The sequence below is a fragment of the Accipiter gentilis genome, chromosome 8 (genome assembly GCF_929443795.1).
Source record: "Accipiter gentilis chromosome 8, bAccGen1.1, whole genome shotgun sequence".
Classification (NCBI taxonomy): domain Eukaryota; kingdom Metazoa; phylum Chordata; class Aves; order Accipitriformes; family Accipitridae; genus Astur; species Astur gentilis.
In genome coordinates, this window is record NC_064887.1 from 34,560,098 (window position 1) to 34,586,933 (window position 26,836).

The 26,836-nt window shown below is 44.5% G+C and overlaps 1 protein-coding gene across 1 annotated transcript in view; it reads right to left on the reverse strand.

The window, feature by feature from the left end:
* ACBD6 (acyl-CoA binding domain containing 6) overlaps positions 1-24,890 on the reverse strand; it is an 89,573-nt gene extending 64,683 nt beyond the window's left edge. Inside the window, exons 1-3 of the mRNA XM_049809144.1 lie at positions 24,652-24,890; positions 18,107-18,171; positions 17,485-17,581 (exon numbers count right to left, since the gene is read on the reverse strand). Of these exons, the coding sequence (XP_049665101.1) occupies positions 17,485-17,581; positions 18,107-18,171; positions 24,652-24,849 (360 nt within the window). The 5' untranslated portion in view covers positions 24,850-24,890. The remainder of the gene's footprint in view (positions 1-17,484; positions 17,582-18,106; positions 18,172-24,651) is intronic.
* Between the last annotated feature and the right edge of the window lie 1,946 nt (positions 24,891-26,836).

Sequence of the window (26,836 nt, forward strand, 5' to 3'; positions counted from 1 at the left end):
TTTCTTGGATAAAGTTCACCTTCTTTATACAACCAGTCCACTTCTACCAAAGATCAGTCACGTTGATTGAGTACACATAAGGGCATCAGGAAACTTAGCAACAAAGGCTTTCCCAAAAATCCTCAGGCAGAAACTTCTGTGACTCTTAATCCATATATAGGTTACTTTGTCCAAGTAGCTTTTATCTCATGTCTTTCACACAGAAGTAGGTAACTCAATATTCAATTTATGAATGTTGAACCAAGCTTATTTCATCATAGTCCTTAGTATGTAGAACAAGCTTATGAAAAACGTACAGGAAAAGTCTTGGCTATCCTCTCAGGATTTAATGTGCGCCTCTACCCTGCAAAGCCATGAAAGACAGCATTGTGGCTCCACCATTCGTCACCACTAGACTTCCCAAGGGCAATCTGTCCAGGCTATGAGGAACACTTCTTCCCAAAAACATTAACTCTGCCTCAACACAGATACAAACTGGTTTCTTTCCAGCCACCCTTGACAACTCACCTATACCACGAGCTCATCTGCCTGCTTCCAATATCTATACTACCCAGCCTACTCGCATGCAGTATCTGAGCATGAGGTACCAAACTGAGTAATGAAAGAGGTGGGACAGAAGCGGTTGCTCCTTCCAAACCACATCACAGCTATTGTACTAACAGGAAGCAGTGTTTTTATTTGTCTCTCATACTGGCTGAAGGGATCAGTAATGTGCAGATGCACTTTCTTTCTTAAATCTCTTGATGTTTCGACAGCAGAAAAGGGCTTTTAGGGCTGGAAAGATAAAAACAAGTGCTACATATACACAGATAACAACCAGTGAATTTAAAGTCACGTTACTCTGCAAACCACAATGAAATTAAAAACTGACACTGCAAATTTTCTCTTTCCTCTGTTAAAAAAGGTACTAATAATTAACTACGTGGCTCTCAATTGAGCCAGCTCAATTTCTCTCACTGCTGGCAGCGCTGTCCAAAAGCGCTGCAGATACACATGTAACTAATGATAGTCAAGAAATAACATGATCCCAGGCTCTCATAATTTGCAACCTGAATCCAAGAGAGCTGACAGCAGTATTATTTGCAGTCAGGACCATATAAGAGAGATGCTGTAGAAAAGGCAAAATTACTGTTGGCTGCATGAGCATGAGGGGTTTGCCCTCAAACTGCCAGTTAAAAACTGTGGGAGTAAAGGGGAATTTGTGACAGCATGGGAAGAAACCTTGGAAGATTGCACTCAAGTGCCAAAGCACAGGCAGGTGCCATGTAAGAGATCTGGGAAGAGATGATAAAGAAATCTAAGAGATGCCTTAAGAGGCACTGGAATTTCTTGTGTTTTGCCCTAATTCTTGCCCATTGATTCTTTGTTGCTCATGTAAAATTAAGGCTGATATCAAAGTCACTATTACTCTTGACAGTTAACTTTGGTAGGTGGATCTGGTTACCAAAGCTAGCATAAATCACAGGCAAATATGTGATTCAGTATGCAGCATACATACTCATCAAGAGACATTTTCAACTCCCCTGACTCCCAGTGTGCTCACGGACTGGTGCAGGGAACTCCACTAAGCCCAGAACTATCCTTCTCAAATGTCACCAGGAATGCCAAAAGAAAAGCCGCACTCCTCCCAGAACAGACAGCAAAGCATCCTCATCCCTGCCTCAGTGCACTGTATTTGTCAATAAAAGACTGGCTCGATTCAAGGTACAATCGCATCTCGACTGGCTGTCACTGACAATGCTGCTCCAGACGGCCTCAAAGCCTGACAACCACTTTCTGAACAAAATGGAAATACAGGGACTAATATTTGCTAACATCATTAATTCATTTTTTTCTCCACTCCCCCTTCTTCCTTTATCCACAATGTCAAGTTGTATACCTTTAAACTGTTGTCAGCCATAAAACAGACATCGTGTCCCAGTTCAGAGGTTAACATATAATGACAGACACATTAAAAACCCCTGTCCAATGCCTCACTGACGATTTCAGCTCCATCTTCTCTTCAACGAGACAGTAACTCAAACTCACTTATAAGCTTTAACAACATTAAAGTCTAATCATGATTGAAAAAAGGAGAAAGAGAAGGTAGTTTTATCATACTAAGCATTATGGAAACAGAAAACAATTAGAGACAAACATTTTCTTTGTGAGGGTTTTGGGTTCACCTTTTGTTTTGGTCTTAAAAGTCTCCCATGACCATAGCATGATCCATTTCTCTTCTTTGGGAAGCAGGATGAAAATTATCATCTAAGAGGAAGATTGGTAGTTTCCTGTCAGGGGTTTGTTTGGTGGGCCAACCTCTTGTTATATCCCTGAAGACAGGACAGGGATTTATTATTTTTCATCTTCGAGCCCAAGTGTTGTTCCAATCTACACAAAACAGGCTACGACAGATTTAATGAGATGGCACTTCCAAGGGCCCTTCCAATGACTCACTTCAAACTCATGTGGCAGAACTCATTATAGAGATGCAGGTGAACTTACCATTGGTGATTAGCTGGGACTGAACTGGACCAAATGGTACACAGCTATTTTGCAAGTAGGGCAAAGGACTCAATCGGACAGAAGGAAAGGTACAGAGAAGTCCTATAAAGATACTACAAAACAGCAGGAATAGCACAAGTTTCAGTAAAGCTTTAAAAAACCCCACAAACTCAACAACCATAACTTGGAGTCAACAGAAGAGCTAGATCCTAGGCATGAGTTAAATGTAGGGCATCCCAGTTTTGGGGGAGAGGAGCATCTTTGCATCAAGAGCAAAATGAGAACTCTGGCTAGTTTTGCATGTCTAGACACCCAGCACACACAGCAGCAATAGCTGTTTGGCATGGCCGTGTAGCACAGAACATCTATCAATGCCCCAGCTCCCTCACATCTCACTGTGGCTTTTCTCCACACCCAAAACCTTTTAAGTAGCTTCACATAAATACATAGTTAAGAAAAAAAGAAAGTCATTAGCAAAAAGGTTCATCTCCTCAAAATACTTATCTTCAAAGTTACATTGGCTAATGCCTTAAAATGGCCAAGACAAGTTCATTGTCACACATCTCTGAAACGGAAAAGTGAGACAACTTTGATGAGAGCTATGCATCAGGATCTCACACCCGAACCACTGCAGTGCATGGAAGAAGTTATCTCAGGCGATGTTCAGAGGCTACTTGCACAGCCCTGTGCAGAACCCAGCGCCGGGACCAGGGACACACACTACCTTGCTCTGTACCAGTTTGCAGAAGGGTGCATACACGGCAGCAGAACAGTGAAATGCTCTACTTGACAAGAACATGGCAGCCTTCAGCAGCCACCAAAGAAGCAACCGAAATCTGCCTTGGCCTGGCAGGGTGCCTGCAGGGCTTCAAGATGCTACTGAGGGTCCTGAACCACTGAGCCTGGAGGAGCTGCAAGTGCTGGATATTCACAGAGGTCTGCTTGGCAGGGGCAGGAGAAACCCAGGCCCACATCCCAACTGCCCAAACTATACCTGGGAGGTGATCAGCAATTCCAGTCTCAGCTGCCATGACAGGACAGGCAACATCCTGTAACCCCAGTACAAGTAAATCCCTGAAGTGTGCTGATTGAATTGTAATTAAGCTGGCATAGTCTCGGGTGACAAATTTTACAGAAGACACTTCATAGACTTAATCCAACAGTAGACCTCAAGGCCTGCTTTGCTGGCCACCATGTCCCCTTAATGCTCTGGATTAACATTTCTGGACACCATTTGAGGAGTGAGGATCATTAGGGAGGCAACAAGAAAACATAAACTCTCCTAAAATTTCAGACACTTGCCCCCCTCCTCTGCCTCTGTGCCACTGCCTGGCCATCCCCCTGGGAAGGGAACTTGGGCAGACAGTAATTGTATTTGACAGCAGCAATTACATGCAAGGCTGGAGATTAGAAGCTCGTTAATTGTGTGTGCCATAATTGCTGCCGTCTTTTCCTTTGCTAGTTAAGGCCAGTGCCAGGAGAGCCAAGGGGAGGAGGGTGCTCTCCACCCCAAATGCAGGTGGTCTGAAGATGAGAGCCCTTGGACAAGGAGGAGATGTTCCCTCTCCCCCAACACTGCAGGAGGCTCCTGACCCCGTAACAATGCGGGAGGGTCCTCCAGCAGGGCAGCTAATGAAGCATGAAATGAGGACAATGTCCTCTTCCAAAGGTATTTTCCACCTGTATCTTTGTGACTTTACAGCTCAGCTGAACTTCAGGCTACCTGCAGTGGCAGGGAAGGTAAGTATTAACCCTTCAGAGGTGATGCTACTAAAGGAAAAATAATTTTAACATCTATAAAATTAGGCACTACATTAAACACTTGAACAGCATTAAAAATCTTCCCTTCCCCAGTAAAATGTATGAGCTCAGCATTTCTCACCACTCCTTACAGACTAGCAGAGACCAGTTATATCCAAACAAGATAATACACTCCAGCTGAGGGCAGCCTCCCTGTTACACTCTGCTGTAAAGCCACCTTTCATGAAAGGCTGCTGTACCCTCCGCACCAGCTGTATTAATGGCCGTCATAAACAGACTATTTTAATATTCCTCTCTCAACAATCCTTCTTGGCTCCCTGCAGCAGCTCAGCGAGAGCATGCACATGACTCAGCACCTGGAGCATTTTCAAGAGACCACTGACAATCTGTACCACTTGAGCAAACTGTCCTATAAAAGATGGCAGTACACTCTGCAGGATAACATGGGGTTGCTTTTTTGTTTTGTTTTAAATATTGCAGGGACAGTTTAGTTAGTATTCCATTAATGGCTACATAAAAAAGGTTTTCCGGTTCTTTTAAATCTCATCGCAGAATTTCCTCTTAAAAAACACAATTTAAGACAGGGAAAATATTTTCACGATTACATTAAAAAAATAAAACCAAACATAATATAATTAATGTCATCGTTAAACAGTGCTGTGATCTAAAACAAAGCCTTGCAGACTACCCATTTAACCTATAACGAGTTAATTAACAACTGCACCATAATCACAGTTGGAAATTATTACTAAAGACAGTCAGGGGAGGGAATATTAATGTAAAATGCTTAACAATGTTGAGCAACTTTAATGTTTGCTAGTAGCTGTGATTTCATGACTCACTGTATACATTTTAACATATGCATGGAATGAAATAATATGTTCAATCAAAAAACCTAATGCAGTGGCTTCCAACAGTTTTTGATTTGTGGAGGTTTGGGTTTTTTTGGTGGGTTTTTTTAAATGGAAAAACAGATATGGAGGTGACAAGCACAAGACCACCAGCAGACTCTCCTTTCCTCATGTCCTTTTCATGGGCGCTGCAGTAACTTGCAGACTCCCAACGTCTGCAGACCAAAAGGCAAAGCGAGTGGCCTGTTTGCACACTTCCCGCACGAGGCAGCTTGCAGAAATCAGGAGCTTTCACAAGAGGAACACAGAGCATTGCATTGTCAGTCCTGGAAGCAATCAATCACTTCTGTCACATCACCCATATGAAAATCCACAGATGCCCAGGCAGCAGGGACCAAGCTATATATAAATTGCTGGGTTTTGTCAATCTAATACACGATACTCATTTATACGGATTTACACAGACATTTGTATGAGCAAAAAATATATTGTGAGCCAAACTGGAAATACCAAAAGGCTACATAGCTTGGGATGAAACGTGCTCTGAAGCTTGAAAGCTGAAGGCAACCCTAACTTTGAGAAATAAAAGGACATCAGCCCCCACCCCTGGCCTGCCTGTTGACATATTCATCCTCTACTTGCTGGAGCGACACGGGGCCAGACAGCATCACAGCAGCAGCAGGGCCAATTTCCCCATTCGCAAAAGGAACGGCTCCAAGGCTGCTTGACCAGCGCCGCTGAAACTTGTTTCCTCCAACAGACCCGGGTCGTGAAGGCAGAGGGTGGATTTATGAGCTCTGCAGACAGAGAAGTGGCAGAATGAAGAAATATTCACCAGCCCCTGTCCCCACAGACTCAGGCAAGAGAAGGATCAGAGCATCCCAGCAGGAACAGAGGGTTTCTGAAGTTACAGTATAACCATTCGCAGCCAGAAGGATGCAGCGGGATCTGGAGGCAGCTGCCTGCTGAACAGCCTTTAGTACTGTGCATTGATGCTGTGTCCAAGCCTTTACATGCCTTTGTGTTGGTTAGTTCAGCTCAAAATACGTATAGAACACTCTAGACACATTAAGGAGTGCCATCTTTTCTTACAATAGAAGTAATTGGGTACAAGAGTGCCAAAGTATCTAAGTACTAGACAATACATGCTCTTTTAAAGGATAACTTTTTCCACTCTAAGAGACAAATGGCATTTACAAGACATTAACCAATATGTTAGGTAACATCCAAACAAAATCTTAATCTCCAGCAATTACACTCAATACCTCCTTGATACTTTGTGTAAAGAGCAAGCTAAACATAACCACTTACCCTTTTTCTAACACAAAAAGCTGTATTTTCATTAAAGAAACAGCTTAATTATGCTATAGCTTATGTTATACACAAAACAACTACAACTGTTTTCTCCTAACTAAAAGTGTATGCTGTTTTTAATTAACACATTCTCTCATTTAAACCAGCCTTTACACAGTCATGTGAAGCAGCAGGGTACATGGACCCTTCCTGTGTCTGAATACCATCACGTAAGTGTCTACAACTCCACACCTAAAAATCAAGGCATTACATACTCCACAGTAAGATAAACCCATAATTTCTACCCAAGTTCTTGAATTATTTTTTTTAACAGCCTCTGACACATCAAGTTGAAAGCTCTGCAACAGCTTCAATTACTTTGAAAAATTAGATTTTTTAATTAGGGGTTGCACCCTTCCACATTTAAAACAGTCAAGCTGCTAGCACAGCCTGGTGGGTTGCTGGCCAAAGTAGGCACAAGAGTTTCATGTGAAGCTACAAGCTCTGCAGCGAGCTGCAGAGCAATTCAAAGCCTACCTCATGCCACAAGCAGAGGAGACTGACGCTGCTCCTCCCACCCTCACTCACCACTTCACTTTGCTATCCAGAGCAATAAGACTTGGGTGCACGAAATCAGGCTCTCCTAGCTTTCTGGGCACCCCAGGAATATATTGGGGTCTACATATGTCAAGGAGGCTCCCTGCTGCTTGGGAAGCAACCTGGCCAGCGGGAAGCTAAGACATAGCAGAGAAAGCACCTCTTACCCTCCTGGTCCTCCCCACTTCCCCTTGCAACTTCCTATTTGGTTTTCCTCCCCTTCCAAACCTCCTGTTACATCAGGCTGATGTTCAGCCTGCTCCATATTCTGCCTCTGCCCCAAGCTCCTAACTGCATCTCACTGCCTGCTTACCTCCCCTGCCTCTATAGCCCGTGCATCCTGCTTGGTTCAACACCTCTCCTCTGTCAGGCCATGCTGCAATCTCCCCAGACCCCAATTTTGTAATGTTGCCCAGCGCTACCAAAAGCTTCATTTTCTAATTTGTTTTAGCCAGTGGAGTTTCACTACAGAAATGAACCTAACAGGAAAGTTCTGATTGCTGGTAGAGTCACTTCAAATGCCACAACACTGGTCTTTTCTGCTTCCAGCCTCACACAGCTGCTTCATAAAAACAAGCTTTTCAACACTTTCGTTATCCATATTTTTGTTGCCTGGGCAAAGCAGTATTGCTGCTAAAATCTGCAAAAAATTAAACCTGCACATGGCATTTAAAACCCTTCCTTGCCTTGCCAGAAACGGCCACCTCAAGGCAGAAATGGCAGAGGGCAATACCTGGTTGCATCTCAGCCACTTCAGCTTGTGGTTTGACACCTTAACCTAACAAATTTAACCTTGCCACCTCAATTTAAGCCAAGATCTTGGGCTTTCCCTGGAATTATCAGCACCCGTCCATTTTCTGTCAATTCAACCATATCAGCAACAACCTTCAGCAGAGGATCAGCAGCAACTTAAACCTGATGTGGTGGTGGTCCTCCTCTGATACCGAGATGCTCTCTCCGCTAGGAGAGCACTTGCTCAGGTGAAGTTTGAAGATCCCAGAGCTCAGCTGTGTCCCATGCCTCCAATCCTACAGCTGCGGGATCACAGAATAACCAGGTGCTGTGGGACTGCTACCTGTATGGCTGCAGAGCACAGCAAAACCTGTTACTTCTGGACATCTCTTAAGGGGAAAAGAAAGAAGCAAGTAAGCCCCTGCTGCACAGAAAGTTACACCGTAAAGTACCTTGCCTCATTCTGTTACATCTTGTCATCATTGAACGCCAGTAGTTTGATATATATTTAACTTTCTTTTTTTTTTTTTCAGTTGCCTCTGGTATATCTGGCTAGCATGCAGTGTCTTAATCCACCAGTAAGGCAGGAATCATGACACCGGGATGCTGCACACATCACTACGCTGCAGCAGCAGACTCAGCATCAGCCAGGCAGCGCTACATCTCCAACTATTCTTTTTTCTGAATACATTCCAGATAGTACAAGATATTTTTTTGAATTAGTGCAAGCTGATGAAAATTAATTCATTGACATATTCAAAAGGAAAAATATTACATCTTTGCTTAAGTGTTTAACCAAAATCACTGCACTGGCAGCCAAAAATTACAACCCCCCCAATTTCTTGCTTGCAATTCCAGAAAACAACTACTGTTACATTCAAGTAGCTGTGAGAGAACATATTATGCTGCCCACAGTACTCTAACAACACAGTGCATCAGCACTGCTGGATCTGAGCTGGTAAAATAGGGGCATCATTGCAAGCAAAAGCTATTCCTTGCAGGGCTAGTAAGATTACATATTTAACATACAATATGTTTTTAGCAAGACCAGGCAGCTTAAAAGGAGAGACAAGAGGTATAAATTCTTGTCATGATAATTCTTTAAAGTTTAGTAACATAGAACCATGGGCAACCTCTGTACAGGATTCCACTGCAGCTTTCAGTACACAACTGTTTGCATTGCTGGTTTGCCTTCTAAACTTCAACCTTTCTAAAATACAGGCTTGCAGCTTGGCACTGTTGTATTTCAATCAATCGCTTGAATGAGGATTGCAATGTCATAAATAAAAGGAGCTAAGACCATAAATTTCTGCGGAGATGTAAAATCAAAGAGAACAATCCAACAGACTCCCAGGGGGTGAGAAGCTGACACATATTCCAGCTGTTTATATTTCTACTATGAGACACTTGTTCATTTTAACTTTTTCACTTCTGCACAGCTTGCCAGAACCACAATTCCAAAAAACGGGAAATCTCACTCTGGACCTGGCATTTAGTTTTGTGCTCTACAATAAAATGAAGCTGCGGAAGAGAAAAAGCCCTAAAATTTATCAAGCTTGTCCACAGGCAAAATCCCAGACCACCACGGCTGACAGCCCCACCAGCACAGCACCCCAATGCTTGGCATGTGAGTTACTTGCTAGAACAAAGCATCCTCAGGACATCTCTGACAACTCCATCCTCAGGCCACGGGTTCACAGCAAACAACCGCCAGCTCCCATCTATGCTGTTATCATTACAAACAGAAGTTACACATACTAGTTTATTAATTGACTCCCTCATTTAAACAACAGCCAAGGGATGGCAGTGTTATCTTCACAGTACTGAGTGAGGACTTGAACAGTCCATGAGCCTGTGCTGCTTTTAAAAACAGTAAGTATAAATAGGAAACTGAATTTGATTTGCAGCTCAGAGCATAAGAGTCTATACAACAAAGCAGGTAGGCAGCATACTACCTCCTACTTGGTGTACCAGAGTTAAGCTATCTTGCATGGAATAAAATTGATAAACAGTTACATGTGCGAAGACAGGGACAGAAAGGTAGCAAATAACCTATGGACAGCTTTGTTTATGAGTAGGACCTATATCAAGTACTTAAAGCATCAGCACACTTTCCTCATGAGAAGGTACAGAGAAGCAAAGGATGCAACATTATCCACCTTTATTGCAGAAGAACAGGGAAATTTAGTCCATGTCTGTAGTGTGATATTTTACTGTATTACACAACAGGAACAAGAAAACATCCCCTTGCTAGTAAGAAAAATTGGTTCTGAAAGCATACTCCAAAAGCAAAACACTCAAGGTCTAACATGCAGCTGATGAACTGCCATTTTTCCAACCTGGATAAAATAAGTTGGGTCACTCTGCCTGCAGTCTTCCATGTATGAGTAAAGTGTACATAAACTGCAAGCTTTTGTTAGCCATGCTTGGCACAGATTACTCCCTCCCACAGGAAGGCTGCATCTACAACTAACTCTACTTGCATGCTAGAGGCTGTCCCTCACACTGCTGGCAAAAGGCAGCAGGGCAGAAGAATTCCTCTGTATGTCAAGATCCAACCCCTCTCAGCATGTATACTAAACTATCACATACCCCAACATGGTTCACAAAAAAACCCCAACATGGTTCACAAAAAAACCCCAACATGGTTCACAAAAAAACCCCAACTCTGCAGTTTGCCTAAACCCAGAGGATATTGCATTCTCACATGCCCAAAAGCCAGAAGCCTGGGGTGGAGCATGTGTTTTGTTTTGGTCTTAATTTCTAATGCTTGCTTTTCTGTTAAAAGAATAAAAAAAATAATACAGGCTTGCTGGTTGTTTTTGGAGTTTTTTTTGGTTGTTGTTTGTTTTGTGGGGTTTTTTGTTTGTTTGTTTTAAAGGGGAAGAGCCTCATTAGACTTTATGAATTCGCAGCAATTCGCTTTTTCCAATGTGGTCATCGATTGAAATAAGAGCTTTCAAAACATATATAGCAAACAGTACAGTTTGTTTTCTGCATTTTGTTACAATTTTTGTTCTTAAGTATAAAAACAAAAAGTCAAACATGAAATTCACTAAGGGTGAACTGACACACAAGGATCTATACAAACCCAGAAAGAAACAGGATCAGCGAAGACCAAAGTCACTGGCAGCACGGCTACGTAGCTTGCAGGAACACAGGAGGCTCCTCTCCCCAGTGTGCTGCATTAGCACAGAACAGGAAGGCAAGCTTTAAGGAGCACAGCCATAATTTGATTAATCCCCACTTTACACGATGCAATTAAATTGCTTTTATACTACAAAAGAAATAAAGTCACTATTTTCAAAGTTTTTGACCTCGCAGTATAGCAAGCCATAAATTGAGACATTTACCCAAACTAACTGCACAGCAGGTAGAAGAATACACTGCTGCTCATGACAGGCAGAGACCCAAACATGTCTTTTCCCTTCCTGCTCTTCCCATCCCCCTTGTAATCCTGCCCACACCATGCTGCTGCTCTTTCCCAACGACAAACAGTGGCTGCTTGGACAGATTATCAAGGGAGACATCTGTTTGACTGATAGACAATACAGGAAAACATGATGCATGCACTCATTTTGTTTACAGACCACAGTTTTGCTACTGCATTTCTTAATTTCCAGCAGAAATTCCATCGGCCTCCAGTGCTAACCAAGAAATCCACAGATTTCAGCCTGAAACTACAGTATGATTTACGATTCACTACCACAATTCTTAAGTTGACCAAACATAAAACCTGTAAACTGCAAACGAGCAAACCTTCTTGCTCTAGACATGAACAGGCCAGATTTGAGCAATGAGTCCAAATTTAAGAAAAATTAATGTTTGGATTTCAAAACACCCATTTTAACATCATTGGATACACAGTTTGTATTTAAGTCACTACAGAAATTTTAAGTTGCCTTGGAGATCCTACTTAAATACAAGAAGCTCATCAATTTAAATCAGTTGGGAAAAAAATTTCAGTAACACCTGGTGCAACCTACGAAAAAGCATACATACAAACTCAGCTCCCCTGCAAACCTGGAAATTGTTTCTCCTGCTTTTCATTGTATCCTCGAATTACAAATTATCTTTTCCACATTTTAGTTTCAACTTGTTTGTTGCATTTAAACTGTGATAGACAAAGGTTATTTCAGCAGAAAGAAGGGGGGACAGAGCCCAGCCCTGTGCACAGGGTAACTGGCCACCCACCTTATCAAATATTGCCCCCTGCAGTACTTCCTGCAAAAACACCCACTGGCCAAATCAGTTTGCTTTATTCCTGCAGGTTTTCCACCTTACCAGACCACTCTGAGGCTGCAGCAATAGTGTATTTGCTATTTTACTCACTCTGAAGTTTGTTTCCTTTTTCATGAGACTGACTGTCTATTCCCCAGGGGTCCTCTCCCAGCTACTCCAAACACCATGAATCGGTGCTCCCACACCAACACAGCAACAGAGATATTTTACTTCTATGGACTACTTGGTCCAGAGTACAGAGAAAGTAGAGTAGGATTTAGTACTCAAACAAGGCACAGAACAGGAGTTGAAAAAACATGGGCAGCTTTCTCCCCTGCAAATATCAGCACTAGAATTTGAAACCTTTAGGAGCTCAAAAGATGTTTGGTGAATATCTGTTTTCTTTGAACTTGAACTCGCTTCCTGCTTTGCCTTAGAGATATGTCTCTGCTCTTCAGATTCCTAATATGCAACTTTCCTCATTACACAGCAGAAATCTTACTAAGTGCATTACTGGTGAGATCGAGTCAAACAAGTTAAAATGCCAATTTTTATTTTTTTTTAATATAGAAATAGAAAATAATTAAGTCCTCCTGCAAGTTTCAGCAGTCAAAGCAAATAGAAAGAAGGCCTCTAAGTGTTTGGGGAAGGATGCTACTGAAGTTAGTACCGTGACGAGCTATTGAGGTTGGAACTGGTAAATGTGCAATATAAGAAATAGGAAAAGGAAATATTTAGTATCAAGAGATGCCAAAACTGCAATCAGCAAATGGAAGGCTAAAACTGATGAGCAAATCTGGATGCTTTTTTATTATTTATTTTTATTGTTTAAGCTGTGCCACATAACCGCCTTGTTACAAGAAACAATCAATAACAGCTCCTAACCACCTCACTGCAGTGTCGTGTACACACCGCCACCCACGTCCCTTGCAACATGAACTCAGTTGAAGAGGTATGTATAATGCTGGCTGAGCAAAAGAGGTGCTGTCCCGCTCCTGCCTCCAGATGGTCAGCGCCTGCAGACGCAAACTCCCATGTCAGTCTGAGGTTTGAAAAATCTGGATACCTAAAGCCAGTGGGGATTTGTGATATCAAATACATGACAAAGATTAGAATTCTAGAGCGCGTGGGGGAATGGAAGTATAGACACTAAGAATGTCTCAAAAACTACAAGTACTAGAAGTGCCCAATTATACAGAAGAGAGAGTGACGTACATGAGAACAAAGTTATTGCATAAAGATGCAAGACAACCAGCTTGTGAAGGTGAACCACCCTAAATCACCAAACCCACTGCTGAGACTGCAGGATAGCACCACAACAGTGGGTACTGCAGAGCCACAGCCTGACAGAGGGGTCAGAGGGATGAGCACGCATAGGCAATAAGCTGCAGGTGGCTGGCAGGGAGAGCAGATGGCTATCATTGCCAAACTCACACACACATCAGCAAAAACCACCAAAAGCAACGTGTCATTTGCTGCCAGTAAAGCAGGGAGAAGACAGGTGAACGTACACGAAGCGAAGCAGCTGGGACACATACACATCTCTACAGGACCCAAAGCAGTGGGAGGTGTTGACGGCACAATGCATTTCTGTTTAAGGATAGAGAATGCAAAAGAATTGCTTCATAAAGTATTCTCTGTTCTGCAGGAAAAGTGAATAGACTTGAAGGACAGGTGATGTCTCTGAAATATGCAAATAGAGCTGAGCTGGTCCAAGCAATTACCTTTCCACTGCCTGGAACTTGAGACTGAAAGGAATGACTCACAAGAACGAACAAGAAACAAAAGATGCGCTAAAAGGTAGAAGATGACGAAGGAAGACTGCATTAAGAGGAGAATGAAGGCAAGCATGGAAAAGTATAGTCTGACCTACTAACAGCTATTCTTGGGAAACGGAACAAAACAACTTACAACACAAAACACAGTAAGACCCACGCCAACATAGTAAGACCTAACTGCAAAGCATCCAGAACGGCAATTGTGATTGTTCGTTGTAGACTTCTGGGTTCACGATAAATACAGCAAGGAGATTCCTGCAGCTTCATGAATGTAAAGACAATGGATCACACCTCAATATCCTTTAGGTCATCTGCTATTTTAAAGATTTCCTAGCAAACAATTGCTGAAAATAAATGTAGTATGATCATTTCTTTCCAGGTTTTAGACAAAGCTCTGAAAGAAAAGATTAGGCACGACTATCAGACAACCTGCTAGCAGCAAGGGTGAAGAAGAAACTAAACCACATTGGAAATGGCTCATCTCCATGGCTAACAGATGTGCCTCTACTGTCAAAAGTGGCATACCAGCTTCATAGAGCAGAGAACAGCTGTGCCACTGCCTCTTCACATTCAGTTGTCTCCTGATTACATGCAGGTACTCCAAACTCCATGCAGGAACAGGAAGCAGCAGGTCAGATTTTGGCTGCTACAGGTGCTCTCATTGCTTCCGAACAAAAATTCAGGCTGCTACTACTGCATCAGAATGCTTTTACTTTGGGTTTTTTTTTTCCATCCAAAACAAGCAAAGATAAGTAAATTATAGCAGTTACAGTTTGATGCTGAAAATGTACTAATACAGAAACTGCAAGGTCAATATGAAAGAATGAATCAATGAAGAATCAAGAAAAAGAAATGAAACGGATCTATTTGGACTGCATAAGAAATACTGCATTTAGTTCCATTCTACTTATTAAGAAAAATACTGACAGCCTGAAAGCTGCCGAACAGCAGCAAATCTGCTGGGAAAAAATGAACCTATGATATAGATAATGTGTTTTTAAATTTTAAATTTTGCATATTTGTTACTAAAGGATCAAGACATTAAAAACCCTTTGCAAATATATGAAACAGGATATTGAGGAGGATTTAAGATAACACACAAGAACAACTTTAAGGGGTAAGATGAACTGTTGAAGAGAAAATATGTAGGCAGTACTGAGAAAGCTTTACAATAGCAAAATTCATAAAGCTGCACAATGAGAAATTCAACACCCTTGTACTGTAATTACTATTTATGATTCACAGTGATCTGAAAGCTGAACTTTTCAAATTTGTACCAAGCACTTTACACTGCTTTTAACCAAATACTAGGAGTATTTCATTCATGATCTATTGAACGCAAGAAAAATTCAAAGGAAACCAACAGATGAGCATGTAAAGGAGACACAATGACAGTGATGAAGCACCTTGTAATGTACCCACAGATCTTTTCTATAAATCCAATTTGAAATTTGAAGACTAAAATAGCTATTTTATCTCCATCCCCTGACACATGCATCTCCATCATTTTAAAGAACAGAGCTCCCTCTCGTGGCTCCAGAAGGTGGATTGGGGCGTGGGAGGAGGGGAAAAAAAAAAAAAAAGAAAAAAAAAAAGAGTACAGAGCAGCACGAGACCACTCACTGGGAGTGAGAGGACTCCTGATAGCATTTTGGTCATATGAAAGTGGAATTAAAAGGAAGATGTAGTAGGAAGGACAGGTAACTTCTTTTAAAGAAAGCAATGTCACATGTACTTTAATGCTAACTGTTAAATTACATTCTCTGCTAATGTAACTTCCTCTGCTAGGCCTTTCCACACCTGAGCATATTCCTTCAATGTAAAGCACTCAGATCTCTTAACAGGTTTCTAGCTCAGTCATAGGCAAGGCAAGGAAAAGGAAAGAGTCAGGACAAGAAATGTGGCACCTGTGCAGCAGTTCAGGGACAGTAAGCCAGGTAACACTATGGATTTTCCTCAGTATTACAGCTCTGTGCACTGAGACCATACAGAGGAAAAAAATCATTGGCTTCAAAAAGTCAAGAAATATATGCATAGTAACATGAGAGAAGCACATCTATTAAACAGGGCAACAAAAGGATCTGAAGAAAGAAAAATCACGTTTATTTAAACATCTGACAACTCAGCCCTGCCATCTTCATAGAAACTTCTGTTTAATCTCCAGCATTGCTCTCCTCCTGCAAAACCACACTTCTTGCATCAACTATTCAAAAAGAGAGGACAGAGCAAGACATGAATGAGCAAACACACTGGTGCAACAGCATTAGCCAGCACAGTCTAGTTTCTGCTGAGTCCTGGGGACAGGCTTATACAAGGACAGCAATGGGAAGAAACGTGCTACACACATTCCTTCCTCACCTTAGGAGCAGTACTGCAAACCATTCTTTGTTTGCTATATGACTTAATTTTATTTTTTTGAAACTAACAGATTATTCCACTTTCTTAGCTGACAGCTTTGTAACCTGAAGGTCACACCTGTGACAGTAAGTATCTCTCTACAGCAAGAAAGTGGAGTACCCAAAGCTAAGCTTGTCACCAGGCATGAGAAGTCTTTTTATAAACAGAAGTGATACCCATAAAAATTCAGGAAAGTGTTGGGTGTTTTTTTGTTGGTTCCTCCCCCCCCCTCATTGTTTAATGAATATTCATGTTTCACTTTACACTGCTAGACACTTTCTTCATTCAGGATCGTACGTGGATTCTTTCTAATTTATTTCTGTATGAGAATTTTAGATTGGACAAGAATTTACACAGCATGCAGCTAGCTTTTGCTAACTGCACTTCACAGCATATTGCTAAACGCACTGCACAGCATATAAAACTATTTTCCCCGAGGGCATTAAAAAGGGTTTCCTCTAAACGACAATATTTCTCTGCCACAAAAACAGGATCAACACCATGAAACATGAACTAGTAAAGAAAAAACAATTACTCTTAAGTCTGTAGAACAGCATCAGAAGACAACCGAGAATCAAATTCTTGATTCATAGGCTTGTGCTCACACAAGGTTTTGCTTCCAAAGTGCAGGACCAAAAAAGAATCAATCTCCCACCGTGAAAAGAAATTACCATGCCTTCAGCATTTTCCTATTAGTGAAATACCTCCACTCTTATCTCCAAAGGCAATACTTTTTCTAAAGAACAATCCTCTTTAAAAATTGTATAAAAATTAGTCTATAAACAGGGAGATATCCTTAAATATTCAATCAAGTAATAAACCTGGTAGATGAAAGACAGATTAATTAAAATGACAGTACAGTCTCCCTATAACACACATATACGGGACTTAAAAATACACTTGTTATGTTGGAGTACCTAATCATAATCAGATTTGGTAATTTGCTTCATCGAAACAAAAAGGAAACATTTTTAGAATTGATCATTCAGTTCATGTCACTTTCATGGAGATTACTTTGTATTGATCAACATTTAAATAGTAGTTGAAAAGAGAAAGATGAGAAAAGGATAAAAAGTATCTTTACATGCTAAATACAGCATGAGCCAATAAGACCAAAATAAATTAGATCACTATAGCCAAACCAACTCTGTGCATGCGCTCACTGTAATGAAGATAATTATGAATGAAAGAGATGGTTCTTCATGTTTCAGTATAACAAAAGGAGAGTTTTAAAAATGAATTTAGACTTTAATCTGCTCAAAATGAAGTTTGCCATATAGCAATTAAAATCTGTGTAAAGTTGAACCATTGTTAGCTTTACAAAGACAAACGGTGGCTTGTTTTCTGAAAAATATTTTCATGTTTCCTACCTGTGGATTCCAACTGGGGTCCAGTTTTTTCACTGTAGCAACATACTCCTGCATAGCTTGATGAGGGCTGGTATCTCCCAGGGCTTTCCAAGCCTCCCTAGGAGAGCAAGCAAAACATTCAGCAAGACACTCTGAGACAGCACAATATGGTTTTTTTTAGTGTCATCAGCAAAACACAGTGAACACATTCATCTAAATACTTTCAAGGGGTGCAAAGCCATCTTCCATTCAATTTGAAATGGTCAACTTGTCTCTGAAGCCATGAATGGCCACTGTCAGTGCAGCACTGCCATGAAAGGATCTTTCGGGGGATCCTGATCCAGGTTGGAACATAGTTTGTGTTCACAAAGTAGAGCTGTTTGTAAAACTGTAGCTATTTTCATAAAATTTTTGTTGTACACAGGCTAATTCTGGATGAACAAGGTAAACACAGGAGTCTGGTATTTCATGTCTGCATCAGGCATAGCAGCAAACATTTCCCTCTTAAACAAAGGATTTTAAAGCCAGTTCAGTGGCAGACTCTGAGTTGACATCATCTTGGTCCATAACCTGTCAACAGATGAGACGATGCAACAAAAAGTAGAACCAGAAATTGCCAGGAATTGCAAGGATTTCCTCTTACCATTTTTGCTTTCCCTCAAAATCAAAGAAGCTTGGCTTGGGAGTGTTACAGGTTCCAAATTTCACCTAAAGAAAAGAAATTTCCTTCTGTTAGAAGAAAGCAAAGGGAAGCAGATTTGGGTAAGGAAATACTGGGTTCTGATGGTTTCAGGGTAATTTTGTTCTTGTGCCAGAGGAAAGGTTTTTGGGGGAAAGAACTGACACAACTCAGCCCCATCTTATCCTCATTTTAGCTCTCATAGTTATTAGCACCTCTGCATCCCTGTGTTTTCTTTGCATGATGCAAGGGAAGCAATTTTGTTATGCAGCTCATTTCTTTTGCATGCATTACCCAACAGGGATAACCAGCAAGTGATTTCTCACTTAATGTTATGTTTATTACCCAGCCAAATGCCTCATCCTCCACCAGTATCAAGAAAAATTCTGTTGATTAGGGTTTCTACAGAGATGATCATTCATTAAGGCTGAAATTCACCTGCTTCCGCACAAAGCTCAAGTGTAAACAGACTTTGCTTAATTATTTTCAAGGTCCCCTGGAAGGCAAGGGGACAAACTCAGAGCAAAGGAATGCCAAGCAGCTTCTAAATTTGCTCTGAGGCATCTGGCTGCATAGGAAGCACTGTGTGAGAGACAAGTCAAGGCCTGAGTGCCAGAGATGAACCAGTCCATCAGAAGCAAGCCAGAAATTAAAATGTGGGGGGAGAAATAAGAAACACAAGAAAGCAAGGGAACAAGCCAGAATTGGTGGATAGATAAATGAAAAAAAAAACTTACAGCAAGTGTAAAATGGACTTGGTGCCAGCAGAATTCAGGCAGTTCTCCATAGGGTGGTATACTGATGGGACAAATACAAAGCCCTTCCTCTCACTGCAGGGAAGTCTAACAGCTCTATCTCCTCCATAAGCTCACCCACAAAGGGGAACACAGGACTGACAGAGGCTACGCCTGCCCAGGGCTCCACAGGCACAACCACGTTCCTGCAATGAGGCCAGCACTGACAACTGCCTCAAGAACAGAGCAATTAGCAGTCTGAGATTTGGGTAACAGAGCTATTTTCTTGAAGTCTGCTCAGAAGAACATATAAGTGAATGTGCCTCTGTCCCTGCCTGGAAAAGCCAGGGAATATGGATCAGGACCCACCAGATCTGGCTGTTATCAGTGTCCCTTTCTCATAGGAAATAAAGTCCCTTGAACACAGGTGTCACTGGTAAAATGAATCTAACTGAAATGAAAATATTGTGATACAGAATGAATGAATTTACACAAAACATGGGGGGGATTTATTTTTGTTGTTGGGTTTTTTACTTTCATTTAAAAAGTGCTATATATCCCACAGGGATGATGGATGAAATACTAGAAACCAGAGCAGAACCACAGCTCCAAATGCAACAGTCCCTGGGAGGCAGTTCTCACAGCAAGTCCCTGTAACACAGGGCACAGCCCAGTGCAAAAAAAGCCCAGCACAGATGGGGTATTTAAACAGACCCCAGGGAGAGAACACAGGTATCTTCTGGAGGTGGGCAGAGGCTGCTGGTTGAACATTTTGTTAGCCAAGCAAAACTAAACTGCATTCATCAAATGTTTTATGAAATATGCTCAAGTGTTCAGGCAGGTGAAGTGCTTAAATCAACTAACAATTCTTCACCTTAACAGGGTGGGGATTTTATGCTGAGGATGGAATCATTAATCAGGCTTTAAAGAGAGCATGCCCATACCGAGAGATATTTATTAGTTACACTATGTTTTCATTTAAAGTGTTAGAGGATATGAGTGACTGTAACTGAAATTAATTTTCTGTACATCTGACTGTCTCCCAGTGAGCAATTCATTCAAATTAGAACATCTTAGCTGGCCTTTAAAACAACGTATCACATTTCCTGGAGAAAGAGGAGAAAGGGCTAGCAACGGTTAGTCCTATAAATCAGTCACAATTCATGTAGCGTAAATGTTTCCTCCTGTGCTCAGAGGTAGATTGGACCACTTGTTTTAAAAAGCAAAAAAACATGGAAATAAAATGCAAATTCATTACCTGTATGGAAAACGCCTGCTTGGCAATTCTTTAGTTCAACATCTAACTGGCAAAAATTGGCCAAGTTGGATAAAAAAAAATATCTGTTTTAATATTAATTTTCCACTGCCATCATCAAAACACGATAGCAGTTTCCCCTCTTTAGATTTGGCATTCAAAGGCCGTTCTAGCATCGGGAAAGACTGTTAGTAACATCGATAGTAATACAAATCAAGGAACAGTAGTTAAATTTCATCCATCAAGAGGGGAAAAAAAGTGCACTTGTGCCCCGTTTGCTATTTTAAGATATATTAAAAAGGCTTGCAGTGGTTTTGTTGGAAAGAAGAAAAATGTTTTGGCTTCCCTCTTTTTGCTGCAAGACTCTGTAACACATCAAAAACCAGTCAGGAACCTAACATTAGAGGGGACTCGAGCCTGACAGCTGAGGAAGGGGAGTTTTAGCTAAATACGCCAATGCTGACAAATACTGGGGGGGGGCAAAATTTTGTGAAGGACTCTGTCCTCCTGCTACTTCCCTGGAGGGCCTCAAAAGCTGTTTTTCTCCATAACCAGCAGAAAGACAAGAGCCTGTATTAGTATTTCAAGTCAAGAGTTTCTCATCCTGTGTCCACAGAATAATTACCGATGGTCTCCAGGGGGCTGACTGGTCACTTGATGCTTAGCTCTCCTCATTTACAGTTCATCAGTTGCATTAAAAAAAAGACAGCCAGAATGCATTAAATACTTTCTCAGTATCTCTTCTGCGTGCAGAGTCGCCTGCAGACATTACACTCATGAATCGTACAAAGATGACCCAGGCACCTCCAAATGGGAAGTGTCTGCAGACATCTCCATTTGTGGCCAAAATGGAAATTTAGAAACCTTGGATGAAACCTTCACCTGAGAGCTGAAGGTCACAACATTCAGAAGAGTGCTCAGATAGACAGATGCTCAGAGATCTGTTAGAGCTGCATACCATCCCCATACAACTTCAGCTGCGGGTCCAGACTGTGAGAAACCTTGAGATTCTCCTTGCAAATTACTCCACAACTGACTGCCCCCCACCCCTGGTGGTGGTGGGAAAGCAGCTCTTTGCTCATTTTTCAACTAATACATTTATACAGCAGGGAGTTCCAGCCAAATATTCTTACCTGATTGTAAATCTTGTAAGGTGAATCATATTTGCAGCCTCCCTATGGAGTAGTAACAAGAACAGAACTGACCTCCACGGACAGCAGGACTAAGCTCTAACTGTACACAGGCCAAGTAAGCTGAATTTCTTTGGCAAGACAGGAATTCCTGCCTGTTCAGGCCCAAAGTTCTGCCTCATTAACCTGCCCCAACCCATGGGAAAGCCCTATACTCAAATGACTGAAAGTGGGGTGTAAGGAAGAACAAGCAAACGTCAACTACCGAAGGCAAGGGGTCCTGACCCTGATGACCTTTGGGACCAAGGTATGTCCCAAAGAGACAGAGTGACACTGGTAACACCGAGTCAGCACCATCACACTGCTCCGTACAACAGGAAGCTACAGGCAGAAATGCTCACATTCAAGGCAGAATTGTGGCATCATGTTCTACAATATCTGAAAGATGTCACGCAAAAAATGGGATTATATACTTGAGCCTACACTCACCAGAGACAGCATAAGCCCTGTTTTGCCAAGAGCAGTGGATTTCCAGCTTGCCTGCACTTCTCAGCATTTACTTAGGCACCAGCACATCCTCCTGGCAGGGCAGGGTTTTCTTCAGTCTGATCACTTCCAGCAAGTTCTGGAATCCCTCCCCTCTCTGAATGATGACCACTGCATTGGTATCCATTACTACTCTTTCTGAACCTCAGTTTTTTGCATCCTCAACACGATAGGCAAGCACTATCTTCACCACTACAGACTCAAGGCACAGACAAGTCATTTGCTCAAAGCCATGCAGAAAGTTGGGGGAGAAAAAGAAAATCAGTCCCAGTCCAGAGCCCTGCCAACTAGTCTGTTCTTCCTCCTGTTCTGGGGCAGAGTCATAAACTCAGCAACATCTTCTAAAAACCTCGCTGGTGATGACAACTAAGCAATCCCCTTATTTTCAAGTCTCTGACACATAAACAAAATCAGAGAGAAAAGTAATAAAATCCTGAAATGGCCTCCAATAAAAGGTAATAAAATTCCAGGAAAATGCCTATATACCCAAACAGTTTGAAATAAATAATATACAGTATTTTAACAGAGAGCTCAGCTGTTACTGTCACCTCTTTTATGATGGTGCTGTATCTTAAATCAAAGCCCTTAGTGACATAAAACACTAAACTGAGGAAAGACAAGGATGCCAAATCAAGGACAGTGGACAGATCTGAGTCAGCACCTTTTGTGCGCTAGCAATACTACTGTCCACCGGAGTAATATATTAGCAGCCCATTATGCATACTGATACAGCTGCTATAATTAAATAGAGAAAACTTGCATTAAGCACCCTCGTCTTGATTTAAAGCACAAAACGCTGCAAAACTCAAAGTTAGCAGAGCATAATCCTGCAGTAGCTGTGCTAGCAAACTTCGATCTCCACCACCAGCGCTACCCTCCCAGGCACTCTGTAGCAGAGATGGCACCTTTCTGGACAGCACTGGGCAGCCAAAGGCACAGAAACTCAGGAGCCAAGCACAACCTGAAACCAAGGAGCACAAAGGCACTTGCTGTTGCACCCTGCTTGGCCAGGGACGCAAGGGACAGAGCAGAAGAGGACAGAAATGCCCTGTTCCGCTCAGCTGAAGGCAACTGGAAACCTGTGCTGACACAGTGTTAATTATCAGCTTTTTCTGACTTGTATCAAAACTGTTGTGAAATAGCTTCTGATTTAATGTAGTTTTTAACATTAAGCACCTTATTGGTCTTACAGAGCTAACATCAGGAAACCCTCTGGAGTCTGTTGACAATCACGAGCTGATACGCAAGTAATGCCTTCCCATTTCCAGCTGGGACAGTTACAAAGCGTTTGCAACAGAGTGAAAAATAAGAGTTTATTTGCAACAAATCTCCTGAGAATACAGACAAAAAGTTACAGAAGAGAAAAAACATCCTTTCCTTTCATCTTATCCTAGGCATGGTCTTGGTATTCTTGAAAGTTCTCCTAGTATGTTTTTCCCACCCTCTGCTTTCTTGAAAAGGGAGAGAGAAACCTGGAGACCTGTTTAAGCACTAGAAAAATCTGAAAACAAAACCTCATGTGACCAGTCCACTTTTAATACAATTAATGGCCCACAAACCACAGCCTAGGAGTCACCAGCTTAGAGAATAATTAAATATTGCATTAAAAAATGAAAGCACTTATACGTGGCGGTAGTAGGACAAGGGTATTCCATATGGGAGGAAAATAACAGGGAAGATGTGCACACCCAACTTCGACAGTTAATCCAAATGGGCAGGATTCAGTTTTCAAGTCAAGGCAGCATCTCTTGCCACACACCTGAATCATGTTTGTACTTTTTAGTCTTCCAGGTGTAACAATACTTAAAATTTTTCTGTTCCTTCAGGTTAGGTGATTCTTACAGTCCTTTGTATCTTAACTGGTGCTTTTTTGTTTGTTTTATGTAATTTCTCCCACAGGAGGAGCAGGAAAAGATCACACTGTGTATTCCCACAGGATGCATCCTACAGCTTACTCAATTCACAGGGACTGAACGGGAAAAGGAGTCACGTTCAACATTATAACTAGAACCAACCAGTTCAGTTTCCCAGTCCACTCTAAAGCCCTCTGCAGACGGATCTGCACCAGCACATCCTTCACGTGGTCGCATCAAAACCCCAAAGATTTAACGCTCACACCTGGGTCGTTACTGCAGATCCCCGTTGTCTCTAACAAGGGGGCGAGCACCAGTGCTACACACCATTCAGTCACCTTCTTTAACCTGTCCCCGTCACCTCATCACCCAGCGTACGCAGGGAGCCTGGCAAACACTGGTGAGGCAACTGTATTTACCCATCAAGTCACTCTGCGAAGACTCAGTGGCCACTCGGACAGACCACCAACCCACCGGTGACCTGTCACAGCCAACTACAAAGGCCAAATCCTCCACACCGACACCTGCCTTCGCTCCCCCACGCAGCCCGCGGCAGCCAAAGCGACGTCTCCGCAGCAGAGGCGAGCGGTGCGGCGTTGGGGCTGTCCGCACTGGGCGAGGGGGAGAGGCGAGGAAGGGCAACGAGCGTGATGAATTTGGCAGGACTCTCTCCCTCCCAGGCTTCGTCTGCCTTTGCCACAGGTGAATCTGGCGGTGCCAAACTTTGTGCTGGCCAGAAAGCTCCCCGCAGCCCCCTCTCCCACACCCCCCCGACGCAACTTTTCCCACTTGGCGTCGTCACATTTCGTGTGGTAGCCACGCAGGCCCTCGGCCGGGAGAGCCCCAGGCCCGGCCACTCGCGTACCGGGCCGGTCCCCGTCCCGCTCCTTCGTCCGGGGCCCCACGACTGGCCCACAGACGGGCGCGGGGCGCCCGGACTCAGGCCGCGGGTCGGGCCGGGCCGGGCCGGGCCGCCCCGGTCCCGCCTCACCTGCTTGTAGCGGGCGTACAGGTAGAGCAGCTGCTCCTTGCTGGCGGTGGGCAGCAGCGAGGGCAGCCGCTCGGCCGCCTGCTCGAAGAGCGCGGCCAGGTCGCGGCCCGGCGGCTCCGTGCCCGTCTCCTCAGATCCCGAGCTCGCCTCGCCGCCGCTCCCCACAGCCGCCGCCGCCGCCAGCGGGGGCGACGCCATGGCGGCCCGCCGCCCGCCCAGGTCCAACCGCTGCGCCGGTCCCCCCTCACGCCTCGGTACGGGCAGCCGGACCGCCCGCCAGAAACGCGCGCCGAGCACCGAGGGTTCCGGGGCGGCCGGGGGGCCGAGAGCGGCACGCCGGCGACCCGGAGACACATCGCCTGGGCTCGGCTTTATGACCCCTCGCCCGCGGCTCTGCTGATGGTGATTAAACAGCCGCTCCCGACGAGGCGGCCGCCCGCACCCTCACACTGTTTATAGCCTTTGCCAAACCTGACCCCCGCCACCCCCGAGCTCCCCCGCGCCCCCAAACCCCGCCTTCGCGCTTGGCTGGGACCCGCGTCCCCCGAGGTCCCGTCCCGGGGTCCGGTACCACCGCTCCCGCCGTGGCCAGGCCGGAGGGGACCCGCCGCCTCCCCGCTGCCGCTGGAGGGCAGTCGCAGGCCGCCCGCCGCTCCGGGCCGAGCGGGCGCGGGGCCGGGGGGAGCCCCCGGCCTTCGGGCGGCGGGAGCCGGACGGCAGCCAGCATCCCCCCCGGGATGCGGGTGCAGGGTGCCGGGTGGTGCCCGCCGCCCCGGGGGTCCCGGCCAATCGCCGGCCCAAAAGCGGTTTATATTTAGCCCGGTATCTACTTCGGGCGGAAAGTTTTCCCCCGTCCCTGGCACAGCTGTCGAGTCCATCTCCCTCCTCCGCCCCCGGCCTCAGCAAATGGCAGCCCTGAGTCCCCCCGGGGAAACCTCGGCCACCCCAGCAGCACCCCGACCCGCTCTTCCTCCGGCCACCTCGGCCGGGGCACGCTGCTCCCCCCGCGGCCCGCTGCCTGGCGTGGGGGGGCTGCCCCACAGCGTGACCCCCTCCTACGGGTGGGCACGGTAAGGCCAAGAGGGGCAAGCAGCAAGCCGGGGTTTTGCACCGTGGTTTTAGAGGTCCCCGTCTCACCCCAAAGCACCGGGGGTTGGATGCGCTCTCGTTCCCCCTGGGCGTGAGGATGAGGGTGAAGGCGCATCCTGCGCGTGACGTGGTCCATCCCTACGGCTGGCTGCGGTCTCCCGGCCGTGTCCCAGATGCTACAGACTCACTCGTGCAGCCTGTGAGCGATGCATGTGCCTGTCTTTCCATCCTGGGGCTTGCAGGGGGAAATGCAAGCACTGTGGAAAAAAGACCTTCCATCAGAGGCAGGAATAAGCTGACTTTTGTTCTCTTACTTCCTTCACAGCCTCACTGGGTGCGGGAGGTTTTACTTAGCGGGGAAAAAAGCCCCAACGCAGCCAGGGCAGCAAGCTGGAGTGTCGCTGGAGCACCTGGACATGGCCCTGCCTGGACACCATCATTCTCCCACCAGGCCACCAAGCCGTGGCAATGTCCCCATCCCTGGGCTCTGCATACAAGAAGAGGGTCTGGGTCCAACCGTGGGAGCGTAGCTACACCATTACCCTGCACAGAGCAGGAGGGGACCCCTGCATCCCAGCTGGTGCGGGTGGGGTCCCAGTCTCTGCTTGGTACCAGAGCAGAGGTGGGCTCAACTGTGCCAGAGCCGGGACCGCACCTGCAAGTGCCTGCTCTGCCCGGGGCTGCCTGCTGAGCAGACGAAGGGTGCCCTGCGAGCGGGTCTGTGGCCCCCACTGCCTCCTTGCCTGTGCAGGGGGGACGAAGCCCCTCTTTGAACCAGGAAGGGGCGGAAAGGTGAAAACGGCTTGGCTCTGCCACTTGCAAATAAAAAATAATAGCTCCTCTCCAGTGCGTGATTAACACCCAGCCTCATAAACAGACCGCAATATTTACAGCGAACTCGTCCTCTGCGCCGCTCTCCACCAGAAGTCGTTCGGCTCCATCCGGCTGGCTGTGTCGCCCCGACCAGCCCTGCTCGCCATGGGGAAGCATCACCCGGTCCGAGCCTGCCGGCATTCGGCAAGGGACAGGCAGCCGGGCAGGCTGGCAGGAAGAAACCCTCTTTGAATAGCTTGGAAAAAGTACTTGCAGCAAATTA